Source organism: Melanotaenia boesemani, chromosome 16 (genome assembly GCF_017639745.1).
Source record: "Melanotaenia boesemani isolate fMelBoe1 chromosome 16, fMelBoe1.pri, whole genome shotgun sequence".
Lineage (NCBI taxonomy): Eukaryota > Metazoa > Chordata > Actinopteri > Atheriniformes > Melanotaeniidae > Melanotaenia > Melanotaenia boesemani.
In genome coordinates, this window is record NC_055697.1 from 32,699,431 (window position 1) to 32,725,386 (window position 25,956).

The window sequence follows — 25,956 nt, forward strand, 5'->3', positions numbered from 1 at the left end:
GTTAGGACCGTTGTCATCGTAGTCATAGCAACGCAAGCGTTCGCCAGCAGTACTGTTTGTGTCCAGACAGAAGACCGCAAGCTGGAGTAAAAAAATATGTCTGAGGCGCAAATGTCCCGCAGTTTGTCTCCTTCCGGAGAAAAAAGAAAGTCCACACCAGACATTCTGTCGAGTGACAGCGATACAAAGTTTTCCCAGTTTCTATACGAGTTTATTGAGGCTGAGAAGACGTACCTGCAGTGTCCAGAAGAGGGCCCCAACGAGCTGCGGTACATCAGCTACCGCTCCGCCTTCAACAAGGTAACCACCAGAAGAAGAGACAACATCTTTCATAAGACACAAATAAAAAGCTGGAAGTAAACGTTTAAAAAATATCTCATAATTAGAATTATAGAACCTATGCATTAAAGCCAGTGACATTTTATGAACGACCGTGGGTTATCAGATCTGGAATGAAAAAATGTTGTTATTAAAATATTTTATTCCATATGCGGGATTCTCTAATCCTCATTAAGTCTTGTGGTTTGGACTTTGTAATAAAGTGTTTGTAAAATGTTAAATTGGCAAACAGAAAAACGATTTCACAAATCACAAACTGTAATATTAAACAAGTGTAAGAATAATCCAGTCCTGATTTTAACCCAGGCTCATAATGTGGTTTTTCTTCTGGTCCTAGTCTGAAGCGGTCTGGATTTTAACCCCTTCATGGCCATAGATGCAAATCTGCTACAAACAGCTGATGGCCTTTTACAAAATAATATCACTTTCTATCTAATTCATTTATTCACAGACTGATTTGATTTTTTTGTGTACTTATTTTAATTTTTTTATTACTTGTTATTTATTTCATATTGAATTGTATTTTATTTTATTCTAGTCTTTTTCTTTTTTTTCCCCTTATTTTTTACAGTATTATTTTTATATATTTGCAAATATTAAAGGGTTAAAACAGGCAGGTAAATGAAATGTTTTATTTTATTTTATTATTATTTATTTTATTTAGGCAACATAACAAATTATAATGACTATGAATAAGACATGTCTGATCATTTATTCTACATATGATGAGTCTAACTGGACCTGGTCTCTCCAGAAAGCTGAGAAACCAAACTTCAGGGTCAAACTTCCCTGGTTACGAGCCAACTAGCAGACACAAGGAAACGGCAAACAAAAAACAAAGAACAAAAACCACCAACAAACACAAAGAGACAAACAAAAAGTATTTGTAGCTCTAAAAGTCCCAGAGTCAGATGTCTCGTTTGTTTTAACTAAGAAGGAACAAAGTGAATTTCTCTGCTTGTAAATGTGAGTTTTGATGCAACAATAATTTCATTACTGTCCTTTTGAATTAAATCAGATTTTTTTCTTGTGATGAATCCAGACCACGTCCCTGAACAAGTCTCATCTTTTTAAACTTCACAGAGTGGATAAAGCGAGCGTTTAGAGACTGGCGACGCTTCCAGTAGTGACGACTTGTTGTTTCTTGCAGGTGATTGGACGAGCAACGGCCTGCAAGAGGCTTCTGATGGCCATAAAGTCAGAGTATGACAGCACCATCCGGGAGCTGGAGAGGAGGGAGGATGAGGTCAGGGCGTCTCAGCGAACCGAGGCGACGTCGATGTCACTCGTACAGGCACTGATGACCTGCCAGAGACGAGCCAATCAGCTCAGGGACAGGTGCGTGTGTCAGTATGGACCCTTCCGCGTTCTACTGGTTCTTCCTCAGCCATCATAATCAACATTTCCACAATATCACAGACGAACTGATGAAGATAAACCATCTGTGTGGAGTTATCAGCTGACTGCGTCTCTCCATCCAGGATCTCCGTCCTTCAGACACAAACAGCAGAACTTCAGAACGAGATCCAGAGACAGAAGTTCTCTGAAGACCAGAGCACCTGGATACCAGGTACAGTCGACACCCCCGAGTAGGGTCGTAGTTTGTGTTCACGTAGGAACGATGTGTTTCCACTCTGTGTCTGCGTTTATACTTCCAACCCAAGTCGTGTTTGCATTTAAATGAATCTCCACCCGATACTGGGTTCAAAATGATGAAAACCAGCAGTTTAATCGAGACCAGAGGACTCGCAGGTCTTTGTAGAGGAACAACCTCAAAGAACTAAAACCTGACGTGTGACGAGTGTCTTCTTCCCTTATACTACAGGAAACTCTGGGCTCAAGGTGTGGTTTACCTGGTGGGAATATTTTCAGGAAGTTCTGGTCATGTGATTCCCTGGATACCAGTATGAGCTGGTCTACCAGTAAAAAGCCAAGCAAGCTATTTGTGGTGTTTTGCATCATTCTTGAATCTTATCACTGAAACACAAACAACAATGGGACAAAATTAACTAGAAAACACAAACTGATTAAAAGAAACATACATAACAACCAGAAAGAGGTAGAAAATGACAAAAAGAAAACATAATACAAAACTGCCACAGACTGCCATAAAATAACTACTAAGACACATAAAAATGACCAAAATTAGACATAAATCAATTACATAGACAAAATGACTTCAAAGAGCCAGAAAATCAAACAAAGACAAACAAAATACCCAGAAATAGACACAAAACGACCTCAAAGTGACACAAATTAACAACAAAAAGGCCCAAAATGCCCCAAATAAGATATTAAACAACAATCAAGTGGCATTAAAGAAGAGCAAAGAGGAAGAAAATGACCAAAACCAAATTTAAAAGCCATAAAATGATGACAGAGCAAAAAAAAAAGGAGTGAAAAACCACTGAGAGACATAATATCTCAGCTTTTCAGTCTGTGTCATGGCGCCACGTTTCTCTCTGGCGTCTTGTCCTCTTTTATGATGACACTGCTGTCCTCTCGCAGGACTAACTGTGGCTGAATCGGAGGATCCCGAAGCTCTGGACAGACATCTGAAGGACCTGGAGATCCAGAGAGCTGCTCTGCTGGGCAGGAAGAGTCAGTGTGTCCCTCTGGAGGTCCAAACCCGGCTGGACGCTGAGCTGCAGAACACCGAGCGCCTCAGAGACCGTCTGAGCTCCGAGAACCACCACTTGAAGCTCCTGTGAGACCCAAACCGAGACCTGCTGCTGCATCGGCCCAGAACACCACCTGTAAGCTTTCATTCCTCCGTCTGCAGGTACCAACGTCTGAGGTTCGTGTTGGACCGTCTGGCCAGCTGGAAGGAGGACGGGAAGCAGCTTCCTCTGGAGGATCTGCTGGGTTCAGCTATGGAAGACATCCATCACGTCACATCGTCAGGTGAAGGGTTAAAAGTCTTTATGTGCAGATCTACTGACATTATATATATATATATATATATATATATATATATATATATATATATATATATATATATGTCATCATGATCTCCTGGACCTTGGCTCCCTTAGAACCTCTGTGAGACATGGACTGGGAGGGTTTTGTCTGGCTGGTTTTGACACCAGAGGACAGAGTTTGTCCAGAGAGGAGGCGAGAGAGGAGCAGAGTGTTTCTGTAGCTTCATTAACAGACAGTAAGGAGAAGTCTGAGTGGGAAGGGAGGGTAGAGTAAACCTCATCAGACAGCTGTGTAGGTCTGAGGGATCTCAGGTTTCTGTGGTAGGACACCATTTTGGAGCCGCTTGATTGACATGAGGAAGGAAGACAGAGAATTTAACCAGGAAGTGGTCTGAGAGATGCAGCGGGTTGACGGACAGGTCGGCTGTGGAGCAGTTTCTGGTCAGTACCAAGTCAAGAGTATTACCAGCTTTGTGTGTTGGAGTCTGAACCCGTTTGAGATTGAAAGAGTAGATGAGAACCAGAAAGTCAGTTGCTGTGTTTTGCAAATGTGAATGTTCATGTCTCCCATGACAATTAGTGGTGTGCCATCATCAGGAATGTCAGAGAGAATCATGTCCATTTCAGAGACAAACTCATCTATGCTGCCACCCGGAGGAGCTAAATGACCAGAATGTATGCAGTGATGGGTGTAGAGACCTTTACTGGTGATACTCAAGTGATGAGCAGTTAGCCAAAGGACGGAGAGGTAAAGTTCCACTTTGTAGAAATAAGAAAGCACGTTCCACCTCCTCGTCCAGCTGAGCGAGGTGTTTGGGTAAATTCTGCATTGACAGAAAGGGCAGCTGGTGTAGCTGTGTTTTCTGGACGGATCCAGGTTTCAGTCAGGGCTAGGACCTGAATGTCTCAGAGATTTATCAATGAACTGATAAATTCTGTTTAGTTCATTGTGGACAGTTCCAGAGATGAAGGTAACAGAGGACGTGGCCGACGTGCATGCCATTGGAAAGGACGGGTTTTGTGTATTGCGTTGTGCGCATCGTTAAATTGGATGTTTTAGTTGAAAGAAACGCAACAAATACAAAGAAAAACAGCAGGTTTGTGTACAAATAAGTATATAAGGCTAGTATACAAAATATTTACAGAAGCAGTGAGCTAGAAAATATTTTAAAACACTGGAAAAGAAAACCAGGTTAGAGCTGCTGCACTCCGCAGCCGAGGAAGAAAAGAAATATTTAGAATAATAAAAAACTAAATAAATACATTAAAAAAGACTGGAGGTAACATACAATTAAATATTAAATAACTTAATAATTAAAAAATTAATTTATAAATAATATGAAAATAAATACAATAAATAATTAGAAATAAGAAAAAGACTAGAATAAAATAAAATACAGTTACATATTAAATAATTTAATAACCATTAAAAAAAATTTAAAGAAATATAAATAAATACAGTTAAATATATAAACACAATTAAATATGAAACTGATGAATCATTAACACAAGTAATAAATAATAAAATAAATATGGTTAAGCATTAGAAAAAAGAAATAATAAGATATAATACAATTAAATTAATAATCAAATATAAAAATAAATAATTTAAAAAGAAATACATTAACTATAGTTAAAAAAAATTTAAATTAATTAAATAAATGAAACCATGTAATTTATTGAAAGAGTGAGAGTTGGTTTGTAGCTACGTAGCAAGAGTACATGGAGTTCGACTTATTTTTACTGTAATATAAATATATCCTACAGACGACGATGATGATAATGACGCCTGCAGGGTCGATGCTGAGCTGTTTGAAGATGAAGAGCCGACCGGAGTGGATGAGTCCAGACTCCTGAAGGATTTCCTGGACAGGTGCTGAGTCCTCGACGTCTCCTGGTTCAGGTGTATGAGCTGGTGTAAATCTTCCCTCCTCCTCCTGCAGGTTTGTCAAGCTCTTTGATTCGGCTCGGTATGAAGACGCCGCTCTCCACGCTGCCAGATCTCCCCAAGGAATCCTGAGGAACCTCGACACCATGGGGATGTTTACAGGTGAACAAACGCCTGGTGGCCACCAGGGGGTCTGAAGGCCGTCCGTTTTTACACCATCTCACCAAAAGTCTTGAACGGAAGTGTGATTTTCTATTTACGGCTTCATCTCCTCTCACCTGCCCCCTCTCAGCCGTGGAGAGCCCCCCAGGCTCAGCCCCACCTCCCATCCTGTTCTTCTGGGCCCTGCTGGTTACCATGGCAGCAGGTGATGAGCTGTCGGCTCCTCTGTCTCTCCAGGGCGTCCGCTACTCCCTGAAACACGGCAACACGCAGCTCGTCGTGCACGCCGTCACGCAGAACAAGTAAAGCACACGACTTCGGTCTGATCCACACGGACCAGAGCCGGTCCGGTTTACCTGCCGTCTCCATGGAGATTAAACCCACATAGAAAACTCAAACTGAAATTTGATCCAAGACAAAAAGAACAGAAAACTTAATGAATTAAGTTTAATTATTATTATTATAACAATAATTATTATTATTAATAACAATAATAGTAATAATAATCATAATAATAATAATAAAATATTACAGCTGATGTTTCCAACTTTAAGGGGAACTTTAAAGATTTTATTTATATTTCTCCTCAGATTGACCTTCTCTGAGGAGCTGGGTGACGTTCTTACTGAGCATGCTGAGAAGAACCCCCATATGGCCGACACATGTCTGCCTTTGGCCGCCAGCGTGTACGAGGCCTGCAGGGCAGACAAGAAGGCAGCACTGAGCATGTGCAGGAGAGGACTGATCCACAGCGCTGCAGAGTTAATGAAGCAGAGCGAGGGCCTCACGCCAGGTGGGTCTGTGTGCGCGTTCACCAGTTTCATTCTATTTTCAGAAATGTAAATTTCATCCAGGTCCTGGCTCAGGGGACCTTAACCCGATCTTTACCGTCACAGAGTTGCTGAGGGGCTCATGGGAAGTTCCAGTCTACATGTGTTCTATGATCCTGTTTGTGGTGTTCATGAATCTGAAGGAGCAGTCAGGGAGAAGAGGGAGTCTTGTTTGGGAAGTTAAGAATTTCGTCCTGCTTTTTGCAGATGATGATGCTCTATTTGCTTCCTCAGACCAACAGACTGGATCGGTTTACAGCTGTGAAGTGTTTATTTGTTTATTTTTATCTGGATCCCCATCACCAGTGGCTATGACATCTCACATTATGAAAGAATGTTAATGGCTCACCTCAATAGGCAAGTCATCACCTTTCAGGACTCATTACGCCATCATCTACCTGCTTCACACTGTACACCTCTGCCTTCCAGTACAACTCCTGTCATCTGCAGAAATACTCTGATTACTCTGCAGCTGTGGGGAGGATCAGAGCTGGACAAGAAGCTGAGTACAGAGAACTGGTCAGTCAATGAGATGGAGCAGAAACAATCACCTCATCTTGAACAGGAGTAAACAAAACACTGTTTACACCCTGGGAGAAGAGGTGGAGGTGGCAGAGGAATACCAGCACCTCAGAGTCCAGCTGGACAACAGACTGGACTGGAAATGCAGCACAGAAGCATCTAGAAGAAAGAACAGGGCAGACTCTCCTTCTGGAGGAAGCCGAGATCCTTCAATGTCGGAACCAAGATGTTTCATATCAGTTTGTGGTGAAGAGTTCAGTCTGCTTTGCATCATCTGTTGGGACAGCATAACCAGAACCCATCCATCCATCCATCCATCCATCCATCCATCCATCCATCCATCCATCCATCCACCCATCCATCAGTCCATCAGTACATCCATTTTCATACCATTTGTCTGGTGTTGGGTCGCAGGGTCAGCTGCCTAAACAGGAAAGCTCAGACTTCCCTCTCCCTGGCCAGCTTGTCTGGGGGTATCCCGGGGCGTTCCCAGACCAGCTCTCCTCCCGGTGGGACGTGCCCAGAACACCTCACCAGGGAGGCGTCCAGGAGGCATCCTAACCAGATGCCCGAGCCACCTCATCTGGCTCCTCTCGATGTGGAGGAGCAGCGACTCTACTCTGAGATCCTCCCAGATCATCTCTAAGAGAGAGCCCGGCCACCCTGTGGAGAAAACTCATTTCAGCCGCTTGTATTCACGATCTTGTTCTTTCGGTCACTACCCACAGCTCATGACCATAGCTGAGGGTAAGAACGTAGATCCACCGGTAAATCGAGAGCTTTGTCTTTTGGCTCAGCTCCTTCTTCACCATGACAGACCGATGCAGAGTCCGCATCACTGCAGACGCCGCACCGATCAGCCTGTCAATCTCCCGCTCCATCCTTCCCTCACTCCTGAACAAGACCCCGAGATACGTGAACTCCTCCACTTAGGGCAGGACCTCATTCCCGTCCCGAAAAAAACCCTTTTCTGGCTGAGGACCAAGGTCTCGGATTAAGAGGTGCTGATTCTCATCCCAGCCTCTTCACACTCGGCTGTGAATCGCTCCAGTGAGAGCTGAAGTTCACGGCCCAATGAAGCCAACAGAACCTCATCATCCGCAAAGAGCAGAGACCCAATCTTGAGGCCACCGAACCGGATCCCCTCGACACCTCGGCTGCGCCTAAAAATTCTGTCCATAAAAGTTATTAACAGAATCGGTGACAAAGGGCAGCCTTGGTGGAGTCCAATCCTCAACGGAAACGATTCTGATTCACTGCTGGCAATGTGGACCAAGCTCTGGCACCGGTCGTACAGGGACCGGATAGCTCGTACAAGCGGGTCCGGCACTCCATACTCCCAGAGTACCCCCTACAGGAGTCTCCGGGGGACATGGTTGAATGCCTTCTCCAAGTCCACAAAGCACATGTTAAAGCAAATTCCCATGTCCCCTCCAAGACCCTGAAGAGGGTGTAGAGCTGGTCCACTGTCCATGCTGGTCCATGCCCAAGTTTTTGCCTCACTGACTGCTGAAGCCGCATTCCTCTTAGCCCGCCGATACCCATCAGTTCCCTCTGGAGTCCCACAGGCCAAAAATGCCCAATAGGACTCCTTCAGCTTAATGTTATCCCTCACTGCTGTCCATTAAAGAGTTTGGGGGTTACCGCCACAACAGGCACGACGATCTTGCGGCCACAGCTGCGGCTGGCCGCCTCAACAATAGAGGCATGGAACACAGCCCACTTGGACTCAATGTCCTCCGCCTCACCCGGGACATTGTTGAATCTCTGCCGGAGATGGGAGTTGAAGCTCTTTCTGACAGGGGACTCTGCCAGACGTTCCCAGCAGACCATCACAACACACTTGGGTCTGCCAGGCCTGACGCATCCTCCCCCACCATCTGAGTCAACTCACCACCAGGTGGTGATCAGTTGACAGCTCCACCCCTCTCTTCACCTGAGTGTCCAAGACATGCAGCCGCAAGTCCGACGATACGACTAAAAATTCAATCATCGAACTGCGGCCTAGAGTGTCCTGGTGCCAAGTGCACAAGTGGACACTCTTATGCCGGAACAAGATGTTTGTTATGGACAATCCATGATGAGCACAGATGTCCAACAACAAAACACCACTCGGAAATGTGATCAAGGGGGCCGTTTACCAGTCACGTCCCTCCAGGTCTCGCTGTCATTGCCCACGTGAGCTTTGAAGTCCCCCAGCAGAAGGACGGAGTCCTCGGAAGAAGTGCTCTGCAACACCCCCTCCAAGGACTCCAGAAATGGTGGGTACTCAGAACTCCTGTTTGGTGCATAAGCACAAACAACAGCCAAGACCTGTAACCCCCACCCAAACATAGAGGGAGGCTATCCTCTCGTCCGCTAGGGTAAGCCCCAATATACAGGTGCCAAGTCAGGGGGCAATAAGTATGCCCACACCTGCTTGGTGACTCTCACTGGGAGCAACTCCAGAATGGAAGAGGGTCCAGCCCTTCTCGAGAACAGTGGTTCCAGAGTCCAAGCTGTGCATGAGTCCAGTTATATCTAGCTGGGACCGCTCACTCTTGCACATCAGCTCAGGGTCCTTCCCTGCCAGAGCTTCTGCAGCTAAGGAGCAGACCACCAGGGTCCCTGCCTTCGGACGCCACCCAGCTCACACTGCACCTGACCCCTACGGCCCCTCCCGCAGGTGGTGAGTCCACAGGAGGGGGACCATGTCACCCTTTTGGACTGAGCCCGACTGGGTCCCAGGCCACCAGGTGCTCGCCTTTGTGCCCTATCTCCACGCCTGGCTTCAGAGGGGGGCTCTGGTGACCCCTGTCCAGACAAGGGAAACTTGGATCTATCGATTTGACTCACAGGGGTCTGTTGAGCCGTGCTTTGTTTGGTCCCTCCCTTAGAGACCTGTTTGCCATGAGTGGTCCTACCAGGAGCATAAAGCTCCTGACAACATAGCTCCTAGGGTCTTCAGGACACGCAAACTCCCCCACCGTGGTATGGTGGTGGCTCAGGAGGAGCTCAGGAGAACCAGAACCAGAGACTTAAATATACTAAATGACTTGATCCAGAGGTTCTGGTTCTGTGCCGGGGATAACTCTGGTTCTGGTTCTGTGTTGGGAGGATTCTTCACATCCTCTATACAACACAGTAAGGAAACAACAATCTTCAGTCAGGTCATGTCCTGCCTCTGAAAGCCCAGGTCAGACCCAGGACTCACTGGAGGGTTCAAGTTTCCCATATATACCATCATGGCATCTAAGAGGAACTGGAGAGAGCTGCTGGGGAGAGGAAGGTCTGCATCTGCCTCCTGAACCTGCTGCCTGCATGGATGACGGAAACATTTCTCCTGTCACCTGACAGTCATGTGATCATTAATGAAATTCATGATGAACTGAAGCCTCCATCAGAACAACAGAAAATGCGGTTCTGACCTGAATCGAGTTAAAACTACCAAACCCAGACAAATAAAGCAGGTAAAAATATTTGATCATATTTAATAATTAAAATGTTGGTGGATCTCTGATGGATTGAGCTGAAACCAGTTTTTATCCAGACCAGAACCAGCAGAACCAGGAAGCTGTGATGGTGGAGATGTTTGTATGAAACCTGAAAGATGTGGACTTCTCTCTCTCTCTCTCAGATGACTGTATGTGGGTGCTGTGTCGCTCGCCCAGCCTGTCCCTCCTCCAACTATTGACGGAGCCTCCACAGGGACGGGCGGCCATCTTGTCAGTGGGCGTGGCCTGTGCCGCTCTGCTGGCAGACCCTCAGCAGCAGCAACTGGTGCTGGAGCTCTTGGACAGCATTATCAGCCGAGGAAGAGGTGCGTGGACACAACCTGCTGTTTGCCGAGTCCGTTAACCACTAACTAAATTAATAATACTAATTAATTAAAGAATAATCATGAATTAAATAAATAAATAAAGGTATTTAAATGAGACAAACAGTCCTAATTTGCAAACAAAACACTCCAGTCTTCTTTATTTTAATTTTTTGTATCTTGCTAATTTAATTAATTAATTTTATTTTATTAATATACTTTTATTTGTTTATATATTTCTATATGATTTATTTATTATTTGTTGTTATCCATTTATTTGTTTGAATTATTTTACTTTATTTTATTCCACTTTTTTCCCTTTTACTGTATTTATTTAGCATTTCAATAAATGTAAATCAATAAAAGCATTAAGGGATCAACCAAGAAATTAAAATTGAATCAGATTATTCATATTTTTTCTGCACTAATTTAGTATTGATATTCCTTCACATGAACGAATGAATGAACGAATGAATGAATGAATGAACGAATGAATGAATGAATGAATGAATTTTGTTTAGATTGAATGATCATTTATTTCCATCCAACCAGAGTTTGTTAGGTTATTTCTCTTGTAATCCCTCATTCTGCTGCAAATTCTCTCCAGAACAGAAAATCTTTGTGTCATATGCAAACAACAAATTTTAAGTAATTCTGATACTCTTCATATGTCAGTGATGTAAATAACTTCAGACCTCATACTGACCCCGTGGTACTCCGCATGTTAGCCGATTTATATTCAGCTATTTGCACCAACCGTTGCCTGTTCCAGCCACTTTGAACCGACGGCCGAAGTCCCGAACCGCTTAATGGTTTTGTGATTTCTTCAGTAAAGTTCTTCACCTTTGTCGTGTCTTATTTTTATTACTTTTCATTTACATGTTTCATTTACATATTTAATTAAATCTCTTTGCATAGAATGAGATCTATTACTTCAACAGTTGAGAGGGTTGGCACAGCCTCTTTATCAGAAAATTATAGAAAACCTCCTGAAGACATTTATTTTTATTCTATTTTAAGGTTTATTTGTTTTTTTTCATCATTTTCTCGACTTCAGATAAAAACTCATCTGAATAGGAAACGTGGTAATAACACAGTATTAAGATAAGTTGAATGATGAATAATTTGGTGAATGAATCCTTTGTTTTAATAAAAAAAAAATGCATCAAATTCAGCCAGTTTTTGGAAAATTACTTTTTTTTCCACTCCAGAACATTTTTTTTAAGTTTTAAATAATTGCAAAAAGCACAAAACAGGAAAAGAAAGTAATATATATATATATATATGTATATATATATATATATATATAATGCTGTTGATAATGAATATAAACATTTATAATGTAGAAAACCCGCAAAAAGTCTTTTATCCTGTCTCTCAGTGGTTGACACAACTACATACATGCACTGTATATAGATAAACACGGTACATACTGTTCAGAAATGAACACTGCTTTATTCACCTTGTGCATTCCTATCGTGCACTCTCACTGTGGGTCCCTTTAAGATTCTGTGTTCACAGTTTCATCCAATGCCTGTGCATAGGGACCTGAGGGGGCCTGCAGGGGTTGCACATGAACAGCGGATGGATTCACTGATCATCCAATCACAAGCCTGCATTCCCATCACAGTGAATCAGCCTGCAGACCTAAGGGCTCCTCTGATGCTGTTCGTTCAGTATTATGAACAGTTTTTGTTCCATAATAATGCCTCAAGCTATTAATAAGTTTCCTTGTGTGCCTTCATGCGTCCAATGAACGTAAGTTTCACGATTTAATGTGAACATGTTGCTCTGAGGTCGGACTGTATATAGTTAGCTGCAGGCTAATGATTAGCATCCCTTACTTGTGTATGGCATTCCACTCGGTTGTTAGCGTAGCTGTGAGAACTATCTGTTCTGTTTCATAGAAATATTTAAGTCAGTTCAGAAATAATATTATATGCTTATATTTGGTTTAATTGCAGTAAAATGTAGGTGAAGTACATATTACGTCTGTTCACCGTGTATTGTGCACTGGACATTTGTGCCATTCATGGCCAGTGTGTTAGTCGTAGCTGCTTATTATGTATGTTCGTATTCTGGAGCATACTAGTCCTTGACCTGCACTCGTTAGAGTTACGTTCATGCACCTTATTTCCTTATTTGCTGTGGGTCATTGATTGGTGATTATTTTATTTCTTTGTATTATAATTTAATTCAGTTTGTTATTCCTGTGAAGTTATTTGCACAACTGATTAGTTATTTTAGACTGATTAGTTATTTCTCATTAGTGGTTTATTTCTCTTGTAGATAATGCTGCACGATTTATCTCCAGTTATTTATTTGTGCAAAGACAATTAATGTACATTTATTCTTTTTATTTCATTTGTACAGATACCATGATTGGCAATATATGTTCAATAAATAATATTGAGATCCGTTCTCCGACATCAATCAAGTCCTTACCCGACTACCTGTAGTGATTACTGATATCTGGACCAGTCCATCAATACAGTCCTTTCTGCTCATCACCCTTAATCATCATCAATAAAACAAGGTCCTTCGAGCCGGATGCAGTGATTTCTACAGCAAGATGTCTCTGCCTGAGGGTGTTGGCCGTCCACGACGCATCAGACATCAACCTCGCCGTCTTGATGACTTCCTAGTAACTCTGCCTGAACTTCGGCTTCCTCAACCAGCACCCCCTCCACAGATTCACTCTAGTATCAGTGATAGCAGGCCCCGGGATGCAGTACCAACACCCCCTGCTGTTCAAACCCCTCATGTTGCCCAAGCTCGGAACCTGGATCCAGCCAGCGTTCTTTCAGCCCTTCAAGAGGTGCAGGAGGATAACCGGCTACTACGTCAACAGATGCAGGAAGTACTCCGAGCCATCACACCTCAGCCACCTCAACCTCACAGAGCTCATCAGTATGGCGCCGCTGGGCCGCTAATTCCAAGCCAGTCTGTTGATGTAGAAGAGAGCAGCCCCTCTCTGCCTCCTCTCCCTTTAGATTACACTCCTCCTCCTCTTCAGCCATCCAATCAGCCCATCATAGAGGAAGAGGATGAACTACGAGAGGTAGTCTGCACCACTCCACGTGTTCTCTACACACAACTGCATCGCGACAGCCAATGCCACCACCGCCACCAGTGTTTTATCACACCCCACTTGGTGCACCAGGGCCGATGCCACTGCATGAGCCGCTGCTTCAACAGGGGCCACTTCTGAGTGACAGTCTGAGAGGTATGAGCATCCACTCCGATAACAAAACCCGAACTCCTGGCCCCCTAGTCTCCACCATAGCAGACGTAGGGTCATACACTCGGCCTCAAATCCCAAGGACCACCTCAAGTCGGCCACACGTTCAGCCGCCAGTAGGCCGAAGGAGAGAGGACCAGGGGCCCTACAATCAACCTCCATCACCTCCCGTGAGTCAGTCTTCTATGCCGCTTAACCAAGAGCTCACCTACCGTGGGCCAAAACCTCATATTCCATTGTTCAGTGAGGATGACCCTCGTCAGTTTGCCCGACTGAAGCTGGCCCTGGAGAACCTCCTGCCTGCCGACGCCACTGAGCGGTTTAAATACCAAATATTGGTGGATCACCTGAAGCTAGAGGATGCCCTGCTCATCTCGGACTCATACAGTAATTCTAGTCAGCCATATACCAGCACCATGACTGCGCTCACTGATCTGTACGGACAGCCACACAAACTGGCTCTTCAGCGCATCACAGAGGTATTGGCAGAGCCATCCATCAAAAGTGGAGACAGCAGAGGTTTCCGCATGTTTGCCTTAAAGGTGAGAGCCCTTGTGGGGATGCTGGGACAACTGGGGAACGAAGGCAGAGCTGAGCTAGAATGCGGATCGCATGTGTCCCGCTTACTGTCAAAGCTTCCACATGACCTCCACGCTCAGTTCAAGAGGTTCATTAACCCCCTCCAGATTCCCATTCCTACATTGCTGGACTTTGCCGAATGGCTTGAGTACGAAATCCGGGTGCAGGAAGATGAAGTTCACCGTCCTCAAGCTTCAAATGAGAGCCAAGCCGGCAAGCATAGACATGTTAAACGGAAACAGCCTCAGTCCACCCGCTCCACTACTGTACTGCTGGTCGACCCCCCCCGCAAAGCATTTGGAACTGGTGAAACCCCCATCTCAGAAAGCAGCAAAACCAAAAAAGTATTGCCCCTTCTGTGACAGTCAGCTGCACTATTTCAACCAGTGCACTGCATTCAAGCAGCTATCCACAGAGCAGCGGGTGAGTTGGATTAAAGAAGGAAAACGCTGTTGGAGGTGTGGGAGAGACCACCAAGCCGCACAGTGTTACTTGAAAGCCCGGTGCCAGAAGTGTGATCGCATACATTTGGAGGTGTTACATGAGGTGAATAGCTCCAACAAGGTAGAGAGGACCACAACTCCTCCCTCCAGTCAGCCAGTGACATACTATTTGGACCCAGCACGCAGGAGTCGCTGTGTGTTGCTTAAAATGGTGAAAGTGTGTCTTCATCATGGAGAAAAGATGGTGGAGACCTACGCCATCCTGGACGATGGGTCTGAGCGCACCATCATTCTTCACCAGGCCGTCCAGGAACTTGGCCTGCAGGGCCAGAGAGAGAGTCTGGCACTCAGAACAATCCGCCAGGATGCCAGAAGTGTGCCAGGGATGTCGGTCTCTTTCTCCTTATCACCAGTAGGCCAACCGCAGAAACGCTACAGAATCAAGCGTGCGTTTTCATCTGCCGAACTTGGTCTGTCCGCACATTCCCATCCAGTAGAGGCCCTACAAAGGACATATCGCTACCTCAGAGGTTTACCTCTTCAGTCATCCTCAAATGCACAGCCACTACTGCTTATCGGGTCCGACTACCCACACCTGCTAACACCGGTCGAGCCAGTACGCCTAGGTCCACCAGGGGGACCAGTCGCACTGAAAACACGGCTGGGTTGGACACTGCAGGGTCCTGCCAAGGTACTCATCCATCAGCCTTCACCTATTCAGTGCCTATTCACCAGCTCTCCCTCCCCCTAATCAGAGCTCCTCCAGCACGTGTCTAAGCTATGGCAGATGGATGTAATGCCATATCGCAATGAGAAGCTGGCTACGCTGTCAAAGCAGGACACAGCAGCTGTCAGGAGGTTGGAGGAACAAACTGTCAGAGTGGAAGTGAGCGGTGTTCTGCGGTACGCCACACCCCTCCTGTGGAAAGACAGCACTCCAATGCTCCGTGCTCCCAAAGAAGCAGTTCTCGGCCATCTCCGGGGTACAGAGAAACGCCTGGCTCGGGAGCCCACTAGAGCGGACTCATACAAGCAGGAACTCAAGAAGCTGCTTGATTCTGGCTACGTGAAAAGACTTTCCTCCACAGAAGTAGAGACTAGTGACTGTGCATGGTTTATCCCACATCACATGGTCCATCACAATGGCAAGGACCGCATTGTGTTCAATTGTTCTTTCACCTATCAAGATGAAAACCTGAACGAACAGCTCCTTCCCGGTCCCACTCTAGGTTCATCCCTACTTGGTGTGCTGCTCCGCTTCAGGCAACATTCCATCGCCATCAGCAGCGACATCAAAGGGATTTTCCATCAGGTGCGTCTCCTTCCTCAGGACAAACCCTATCTGCGCTTCTTGTGGCGGCAAATGGATCGCAGCAGGGAACCAGACGTCTATGAGTGGCAGGTGCTCCCATTCGGGACAACTTGTAGCCCTTGCTGCGCCACTTTCGCCCTCCAGAAACACGTCCAGGATCACAACGGCCCCGAGGAAGATACCCGCCACTGCATTGAGCACTGTTTTTATGTGGACAATCTCCTGCAAAGCTTCACGACCACTTCTGAAGCCAGGCAACTCGTCAGCAAGTTGCAGCCACTACTACGGTCAGGTGGGTTCGAGCTGCGCCAGTGGGCTTCAAACCAGCCAGACATCATCAGCGACCTGCCAGCTGACATCAAATCAGAGAGCTGTGAACTCTGGTAGTCATATGCGGTTGCAGATCCTCAGGAGAGGACCCTAGGACTTCTCTGGCACTGCATGTCCGACATGCTCACTTACCGGCTCCGCCACTCAGACCATCCAGAACCTACTATGCGCAGCATCTATCGGGTCCTAGCCAGGCAATACGACCCTCTTGGTCTGCTTATTCCATACACCACGCGAGCAAAAATCCTGGTGCAGCAGTTATGGAGGAAGAGAAGAGACTGGGATGACCCAAACCTGCCTGAGGACATCTTGAAGTTGTGGCACCTGTGGGAGAACGAACTCCATCGGCTCCCATCCCTCACACTCCCCCGGTGCTATGTGCAACCAGGCACAGAGACGATGACATCCACTCAGACCATACACATCTTCACAGACGCATCAGAGCGGGCATACGGGGCAGTAGCCTATCTCAGGACAGAGGATGAGACAGGCTCCATTCAACTGGCTTTCCTGGCAGCCAGGTCACGGGTTGCCCCTGTCCGACAGCAGTCAATTCCCAGATTGGAACTCTGTGCTGCCCACACTGGTGCCCAGCTAGCGGCTGTCCTTAAGAAAGAGCTCACATTGGCCATCGCCAGCATCACTTACTGGACCGACTCGACCACTGTGTTAGGCTGGCTGCAGTCTCAATCCTGCCGCTATAAGGTGTTTGTTGGCACCAGGGTGGCCGACATTCAGGAGCTGAATGAGGGTAGCATATGGAGGCATGTTGCTTTGTCCGAAAATCCTGCCAATGACATCACGAGGGGGCTAACTCTGTCACAGCTGCTTCAAGGTCACCGCTGGATCAAAGGCCCACCATTCTTGCAGCAGGATGAAGCTTCATGGCCTGTGGGTCTAGACATCACATCATCTGATGATCCAGAGGAACTCCGCAAGTCACATTTCTGTGGCCACCTAACAGTGAGTTCCAACCCACCTCTGCCTCACGCCGGAAACTTCAGCACCTACCAGGAGCTGCTGGATGCTTCTGTCAGAACCCGTTATGGGGCGGCCATCAGACCAGGTCCCACAGCAGAAGACTACAGACAAGCTGAAATGGCCCTACTCAGAGCTGTGCAGACAGACTGTTTTCAAGATGACTTCCACCTGCTCTCACAAGGTAAATCAGTCCCCCACAACAGCAGGCTCCTCACATTGGCTCCAGAATACGATGCAGACGTTCAGCTGATCCGTGTGGGAGGACGACTTCGTAGATGTGAGACTTTGGAGCAAGGGGCCCTGCACCCGATTGTGCTTGACCCACATCATCCCATCACTCAGCTCATCATCCAAGATTTTGATGCTCGACTTGCACATCCAGGAACAGAGAAAGTGTACGCAGAGTTGCGTCGGTGGTTCTGGATATTGCGGGGGAGAGCAGCCGTCAAGAAACATCAGTACAGCTGTCCTGAATGCCAAAGGTGGCGAGCCCGTCCGGTTGTCCCCAGAATGGCTGATCTTCCACCCTCCAGCCTGCGTCTCCATCATCCAGTCTTTTATTCGACAGGGATGGATTGCTTCGGGCCCTACCTCATCAAAATCGGGAGGCGGACTGAAAAGCGATGGGGTATAGTTTTCAAATGCCTTACCACGCGTGCCATTCATCTGGATCTCCTCACCAGCATGGACACGGATGCCTTTTTGATGGCATTACGACGTTTCATCGCCCGTCGTGGCAAGCCTCATGAACTGATTTCAGATCAAGGCACTAATTTCAGAGGTGGCAGTTCAGAGCTCCAGGAGGCATTCAAAGCACTCACCCCACAACTGCAAGCACTACTGGCAAGTCAACAGATCGACTTCAAATTCAACCCCCCAAATTCTCCTCATTTTGGGGGGTCCTGGGAACGTGAGATTCGCTCCATTAAATCTGCCCTTCGTACTATTCTGGGAGCCCAGACCGTTAGCGAAGATGTCCTGATGACGATCCTGATGGAAGTGGAGGGCATCATCAATTCAAAGCCCCTGGCTTATGCTTCAGCTGACATCGCTGACCCAGACCCCATTACACCAAACATGTTGCTGATGGGGCGGCGCGACCCAACTTTGCCTCAGGTAGTCTACTGTGACAGCGAGCTCCTCAGCCGACGCAAGTGGAGACAGTGTCAGGTGCTTGCTGACCAGTTCTGGTCCAAATTCATCACCAACTACCTGCCCTCCCTGCAGACACGTTCTAAATGGCAACTGGAGAAGGACAACTTCAAACAGGATGACATCGTCATGATCATCGACCACCAACTCCCACGGGCTCTGTGGCCTGTGGGGAATATTACAACCATCATCCCTGGAGCAGATGGCCGGATACGGACAGCACAAGTCAACGTCAAGGACCGAACATACACACGTCCAGTTTCTCGGCTCATCAAGCTTCCAGCCCTTCCTTCAGATTCACCTAACTGACTTAAAGGACAGCAACTTCACTCAGTGAAGTTGGGGGCGGCTGTTCAGAAATGAACACTGCTTTATTCACCTTGTGCATTCCTATCGTGCACTCTCACTGCGGGTCCCTTTAAGATTCTGTGTTCACAGTTTCATCCAATGCCTGTGCATAGGGACCTGAGGGGGCCTGCAGGGGTTGCACATGAACAGCGGATGGATTCACTGATCATCCAATCACAAGCCTGCATTCCCATCACAGTGAATCAGCCTGCAGACCTAAGGGCTCCTCTGATGCTGTTCGTTCAGTATTATGAACAGTTTTTGTTCCATAATAATGCCTCAAGCTTTTAATAAGTTTCCTTGTGTGCCTTCATGCGTCCAATGAACGTAAGTTTCACGATTTAATGTGAACATGTTGCTCTGAGGTCGGACTGTATATAGTTAGCTGCAGGCTAATGATTAGCATCCCTTACTTGTGTATGGCATTCCACTCGGTTGTTAGCATAGCTGTGAGAACTATCTGTTCTGTTTCATAGAAATATTTAAGTCAGTTCAGAAATAATATTATATGCTTATATTTGGTTTAATTGCAGTAAAATGTAGGTGAAGTACATATTACGTCTGTTCACCGTGTATTGTGCACTGGACATTTGTGCCATTCATGGCCAGTGTGTTAGTCGTAGCTGCTTATTATGTATGTTCGTATTCTGGAGCATACTAGTCCTTGACCTGCACTCGTTAGAGTTACGTTCATGCACCTTATTTCCTTATTTGCTGTGGGTCATTGATTGGTGATTATTTTATTTCTTTGTATTATAATTTAATTCAGTTTGTTATTCCTGTGAAGTTATTTGCACAACTGATTAGTTATTTTAGACTGATTAGTTATTTCTCATTAGTGGTTTATTTCTCTTGTAGATAATGCTGCACGATTTATCTCCAGTTATTTATTTGTGCAAAAACAATTAATGTACATTTATTCTTTTTATTTCATTTGTACAGATACCATGATTGGCAATATATGTTCAATAAATAATATTGAGATCCGTTCTCCGACATCAATCAAGTCCTTACCCGACTACCTGTAGTGATTACTGATATCTGGACCAGTCCATCAATACAGTCCTTTCTGCTCATCACCCTTAATCATCATCAATAAAACACATACATCACATGGAAAAGTTCCAGATTACAGGACAGGAGTGTTTTTAACTTGTGCGTTAGGGAAAAAGTTTGATAAGACTTCCCGGGTGTTAAATTTGGCCTCCTGGTTCTGAGTAGAAATGTGTGAAATCTCTGGTGTAAGGACGTCTGGGTGGTTCTGCCTGCTGTAGCTCTGCTCGGCCACATGGGGGCAGTGCTGAGAACACAAGCACTTTGAACCGTAGCTTCCTCGTTGCTTTTCTTTTCCCTGATTAACAAAAGAGATCAGTAGCTCTGGTTGGAATGATGAGAAGTTCGGCTTTTTCAACTCCCAAATGTTTTATTTAGTGTTTCATTAAAGCCTTTTTTGTGCTTTTTCTTTTGTTAAAAATGAAGTTTCTATTTAACATTTTAATCTAAACTTTAAATAAACTAAACAAAGAACCAGAACTAGAAGCACTCAGAGATCACAGACCTCCACCAAACCATTGTCTTATTTATTTTATTTTATTTTATTTGTTTATTTTTTGTCAGTGATTGTGGGCATTAGTTTTAGATAAATGATCCCTATCTCACCATGAACAAGCACAAACCTACGTCACAAACCGATGGTCACGTGACCATGAACAGCTTAGCGGTGCAACCAAACCTGCATCTGACCAGCGTCTGTGTTGAAGTCTGCAACTTGTTCTCATAGTTTTAAGTTTCCTGCGTGGGTTCCTGACAGAAAATGATCCATGATGTCACCCGGTTATGTTGATCCCCTCAGTGTTGAGGCTAGAACAAGATATGAGGAGAAGCTCGCGGCCATAGGACTGAACGGATGTCCTGATGTCTGTCCACCGTCACGATGTGAAGGAGCTGCAAACAAGAAACATGGAGAAGGTCGGAAAAGCCACCAGACGTTTGTTGTTGCTACCGTAAGCAGACATTTCACGGTATTTTTGCGTCAGCATTAACACGCTGGACAGCCGCTAGCCAGTTATCACGTCTCTGAGCGTTTGTGTCTTTCAGTAGTAGGAAGAACGACTTTTCCATTTCTGAGATTTCCTGAAAATTCCATCAAAAACCATCAATAACGTTTGAGTTATGTTGCTAACAGACAGGCAGACGTTGCCGAAAACGTAACGTTTTGACAAAAAAAAAACTTTAACCTGAAAGAAATTGTCATTTAAAGTTAGTTTTTTAAACATTACATAACTTCTGATTCACTAATTTTCCCACTTTTTCCAAATGCACTTGTTTAAATCCACCTCCCGTGTACCTGGCCTGTACCACTGCACTCCTGCCCCCCTCCCTTCTGCCACAGAATGGTATGGCCCTAGTCTTACCTCACTTATTATTGGCTGAATGGTGTTCCCAGCAAATTAAAGTCCCATCTTTTCTGAATATTCACCTCCACGATGGGAGTTAACTTGTTTATGTACGACAGTTAATTATGTGCTGGAGAAGGTTCACCTCATAAAACCGTACATTAATCTCTGCAGGGATTGTTACAGCCTTTAATGGTAATAATTATAATAATACATTTTATTTGTCATGCACATTGCTTTTCATAGCATCTCAAAATAGTACACAGTAGGAAATAAAAACAACAGAACAGCACTAAAAACAACATCTTATTGCATGTTAGTTTCCTTTTACCATCTGAAGACTGCTGTTCTAAACACAGCCCAGCATCTTTTGATCAGCCTCTGGAGCCCCAACAGATGCCTGAAAAGCAAAGTGAACATCAGTTCAGGGTCCCTTTCAGACAGTAAGAATGCAGGATGACCTCTGAGGCGCTGCTGGGATTTGAACCCAGGATCTCCTGTTTACAAGACAGACGCTTTGACCAGCTAAGCTACAGCGCCCTGTTTCTGTACATGTCTCAGCCAAGTCCAGTTTATTGTTTTGGTGAACACCCAGGTACTCAGAAGTGCCCGCTCTCTCAATGTCCATTCCCTGGATGGTCACCGGTGAGGGGACCGCAGACCAGAATCTGCAAAAATCCACCTCCATCTCCTTGGTTTCCCTCGCAAAGTTCTGCATCAGTCCTTTGTAGTCCACGTCATCATCCTCAGTGATCAATCCGACAATCACAGAGTCATCTGAGGACTTCTGCAGAACGCAGCTGTCCGTATTGTCTGAAGTCTGCAGTGTAGAGAGAGAAGAGAAACGGGCGTGAGATGTCTTTGGCACTGGTACCACACAGGAGGTCTTTCAGAGATGTGGTACCACCTTCAGTTTGAGGCTTGAAACAATAAGAAAGAAGACAGCAGCAGGGAGGAAAGACCAGCTGGTTCAAAGTTAAGTCTGGGAGCTAACATGGACGCCTGCAAGTCTAGCTCAAGTAGCCCGTCAGTGCTGGATCAAACAGCTCCATGTTAGCGATCTCAGTCAACCACTAACAACCAGGCACTGCTGGGATTTGAACCCAGGATCTCCTGTTTACAAGACAGATGCTTTCCCCAGCTAAGCTACAGCGCCCTGTTTCTGTACATGTCTCAGACTTTTGGTGACCAGACCATCAGAGCAAAACATCATATTAATGAGAGCTGGTGAACGCCACAACTCCAAGCTGCAGAATGGGTTGGAGAGCATGAAATGTGCCCACTGAAGTAGGGACAAGAGGGACTGCAGGAGGTTCCATCTATAAAGTTTACAGCATCCCGAGCATCACTGGGTGCATGACAAATGAAAGTCTAACCCACTGCCTGATGGACTACAAAAAGATTTGTGTGGAGAGCACCGTACATCCCAGGACTGTACAGAGCTTTTCCAACTGCTGGATTACTTTGGACATTAAGGCTCTCCTGAAGAAGAAGAAGAAGAAGAAGAAGAAGAAGAAGAAGAAGAAGAAGAAGAAGAAGAAGAAGAAGAAGAAGAAGAAGAAGAAGAAGAAGAAGAAGAAGAAGAAGAAGAAGAAGAAAAAGGAGCGGAAGTCTGTGCAGAGGGAGTTGAGGAGGATGATTGGGAAGGGGAAGAACAGCTGCAGGAGGAAGATGGAGTACCAGCTGCAGCAGAACAACATCAGTGGTGTCTGAAAAGGACTTAGGACCATCTCTGGCTCCAAGGAGCCAAAGTCCAGCGCATGGGAGACCAGAGGAGGGCAAATAACCTCAACTTATTTTTCAACAGATTTGATCCCCCAGCCAAGTCTCTGTTGCAACCCCCATCACATTCAGTGCCCCTGTCCACTGCTCCTCCCTCACAACCTTCAGCTCACACCCACCCGACACCTCCAGTTCACACTCTGTTCTGTGCCTCTTCCCCCATCAACACCTCCCTGCTGCAGCCTGTCCCTCACAACACACCAGGTGAGGAATGCCCAGAAGAAGAACCGGGCTAGGAAAGAGGTGGGTCCGGATGGCATCAGCTTCAGGCTCATGAAGTCCTGCACAGACCAGCTGTGTGGGATTTTTGGGTACAGGTTCCACCTGAGCTTGAAGCTGGGGAGAGTGCCACAGCTCTGGAACACGTCCTGCATCGTCCCAGTGCCAGACATCACACCCCAAGGAGCTCAACAGCTACAACCCAGTAGCGCTGACGTCTCATCTGACGAAGACGCTGGAGAGACTGGTCCTCGTCCATCTGCACCCACTGGAGATCCCCTTCATGGACCCACTGCAGATCGCCTACCAGCCTGTCATTAGGGTGGATGATACCTCCTTCACACCTACCTCACTCATCTGGAGAAGCACTGTGAGGATCGTGTTCTTTGATTTCTCAGGTGCATTGAGCACCATCCAGCCCAGGCTGCTGGAGGACAAGCTGCAGCTAGCTGGGGTGGACCATCACCTCACTACATGGATTATGGACTAACAGACCACAGTTTGTGAGGGTGCAGGACTCTGAGTCAGATCGGCATCTCTGCAGCACCGGTGCTCCACAGGGACCGGTTCTGGCCCCTTTCCTGTTCACCCTCTACACTGCAGAGTTTTCATTCAATACACCATCATGTCATCTCCAGAAGTTCCCTGATGACTCTGCTGTTGTTGGCCTCAACACAGATGGGGACGATCGAGAGTACAGAAGACTTTTTCAGGACTTTGTGCCTGCGGAACAACCTCCAGATCAACGGCAGTAAAACCAAGGAGCTGGTGGTGGACCGCCGCCTGCATCGGTGAGCATCCAGGGAACAGACAGTGACTCTGTGAAGTCCTACAAATACCTGGGTGTTCACCTAAATGACAATCTGGACTGGTTGGACGGCACCAATGCCCTGGTCAAGAAGGGCAACAGTAGACCTGCTCAGGAGGCTGAGGTCTTTTGGAGTGCAGGGAACACTTCTCAGGACCTTTTATAACTCTGTGGTGGCATCAGTTATCTTTTATGGAATAGTCTGCTGGGCCAGCAGCATCTCGGACAGGAACAGAAGGGGAATGGACAGTCTGGTGAGGAGGGTGAGCCATGCTCGATCCACGGCGTGAAGGAGAGGAACCGCAGGTCCGTCCTGCCTGCTGCTGTCAGACTGTACAATAAAGAAACTGCTCGCTAGTCTGCAGAAAAATAAACAAGTAAATAACTAACAACTGGACTTCTGCACAATACACGCCACCTCACCTCACTATTCATGTCACCGTTTCACCGTTTTCACTTATTTTTTTCTACTTGGGATATTTTATATTCTTCTATGTATTCTCAGGTGCATCCCCTCTCTCTGCTGTGTACAGGTATAATCATAACTAAAGTTATAATAATTCATTTTATCTTTTTTAGATTTTTATGCTAAGTATCTTCATTTTTTATCTTATTCTATGTCTTGCATTTCCTACTATTTATTTTCCACTGTGTGTCTTGCTGCTGTTATACTGAATTTTCCCGCCGTGGGACTAATAAAGGAATCTGAATCTGAAGAACGCTAATTTAAATCCATAGTACTCATCCAGGAAATGACACAGTAAAAACATAGAAAAAGATAAAAATATATAAATAAACCATGCATTTCAAAGAATGAAATAAACTAATAAAATACTTCAAATATTTCACCAGAAACTGACACAAAAACTTAAATTTTCCCTAAAAAACAAAAATCTAAAGCAGTTTATGAGCGATGAGGCTTATTTGAACTTTCTGCCGTTTAGTTTTGACGGTTTCTATTTATATTCTTTTTAAATGTTTGACTTTTTTTCCTTCAGTTTGACCCCTGAGGTTTAATTTCTTCTTCCTCGGTTCAGGATTTATTTAGTTTTTCTGGCTGTAAAGTTTCCTTTTACTCACATTTTATAACAGCTGTTTAACTTTCTCTTCTGAAACGAACAGAAAGGATTTTTAATGTCAGAAGAAAAGACAAAGTTAGTTTTGTGGTTTCAAGCTGGTATTGACTCGATTGTCATGTTTGGGTGTCTGACTCCTAATGTGTGAGCTGTCAATCACTTCTAAACGCCATGGCGACGGACAGCAGACTGAGAATCCAGCTTGGTAATAACTGAATGTGGTGATGAAGATGAAGATGAAGAGTGACCTCACTGTGTCTCCGTCTTCTCTCAGAGGTGTTGGAGACAGCGATCCTGGAGGACAGCGGCTCTTCGGTGGATGTCTGGAACGATGTGGCGTCTCTCTGCTCGGAGCTGAGTCGGGAGGACCTGAGCCGGGCCGTGAGGTCCATCCTACTGGATCAGAGCGGGACCGGAGTCCGGTCACCAGACCTAGAGGGAGCCCGGCTCATGGATCACGTCTTCATGTGAAAACTGGACCTTCTTCCTCTGCAGCTTCTTTCATTTTCTCCTATCATCACCATCGTTCCAGTAGCCACCTCTCCATGAATCTTCTTCAGAAATAAACGCGCCCCCATCATAATTATTGGTTCTGTTTATGAGCAACGACGAGGTGTAAACCTGTAAATGTGGTTTTCCTTTGTTCTCCCATCGCCTCAGAATGAAACTGAATCTAATTTTACTCGGTCCAACTTTACCATGTTGGACTTTACAGAGATCATGTGACCAACAGGACTGGCCTCCCAAAGGAGCCAACATGTCTCAACTTCAAGCCGCCTAAAGGCATAAACCAGTTTGTCATGAAGCGGTGATATGTTGTTGTCATAGGTT

At 45.7% G+C, this 25,956-nt stretch overlaps 1 protein-coding gene and 2 non-coding genes across 4 annotated transcripts; 1 reads left to right on the top strand and 2 right to left on the bottom strand.

The window, feature by feature from the left end:
* Positions 1-10: 10 nt before the first annotated feature.
* LOC121655845 (clathrin heavy chain linker domain-containing protein 1-like) lies at positions 11-25,956 on the top strand. Of its 2 annotated transcripts, XM_042010713.1 has the most exons (11): positions 11-300; positions 1,490-1,677; positions 1,821-1,909; positions 2,848-3,046; positions 3,122-3,243; positions 5,028-5,133; positions 5,204-5,310; positions 5,441-5,612; positions 5,901-6,103; positions 10,279-10,461; positions 25,400-25,956. In XM_042010713.1, exons 1-11 carry the CDS (start codon positions 97-99, stop codon positions 25,594-25,596), a joined length of 1,770 nt encoding a protein of 589 aa, XP_041866647.1. In that variant the 5' UTR covers positions 11-96; the 3' UTR covers positions 25,597-25,956. The 2 variants fall into 2 exon arrangements, with proteins under 2 accessions (XP_041866647.1, XP_041866648.1); XM_042010714.1 differs by lacking the exon at positions 10,279-10,461.
* trnat-ugu lies at positions 21,707-21,780 on the bottom strand. The gene has a single exon. It is a non-coding gene; the product is annotated as a tRNA-Thr (tRNA).
* On the bottom strand, positions 22,323-22,396 carry trnat-ugu. Its single transcript has one exon. It is a non-coding gene; the product is annotated as a tRNA-Thr (tRNA).

Coding starts and splice junctions, on each gene's coding strand:
- LOC121655845 (XM_042010713.1), top strand. CDS start 97: ATGTCTGAGGCGCAAATGTCCCGCAGTTTGTCTCCTTCCGGAGAAAAA. Junction 301..1,489: donor ACCGCTCCGCCTTCAACAAG/GTAACCACCAGA, acceptor TGTTTCTTGCAG/GTGATTGGACGAGCAACGGC. Junction 3,047..3,121: donor AACCACCACTTGAAGCTCCT/GTGAGACCCAAA, acceptor CTCCGTCTGCAG/GTACCAACGTCTGAGGTTCG.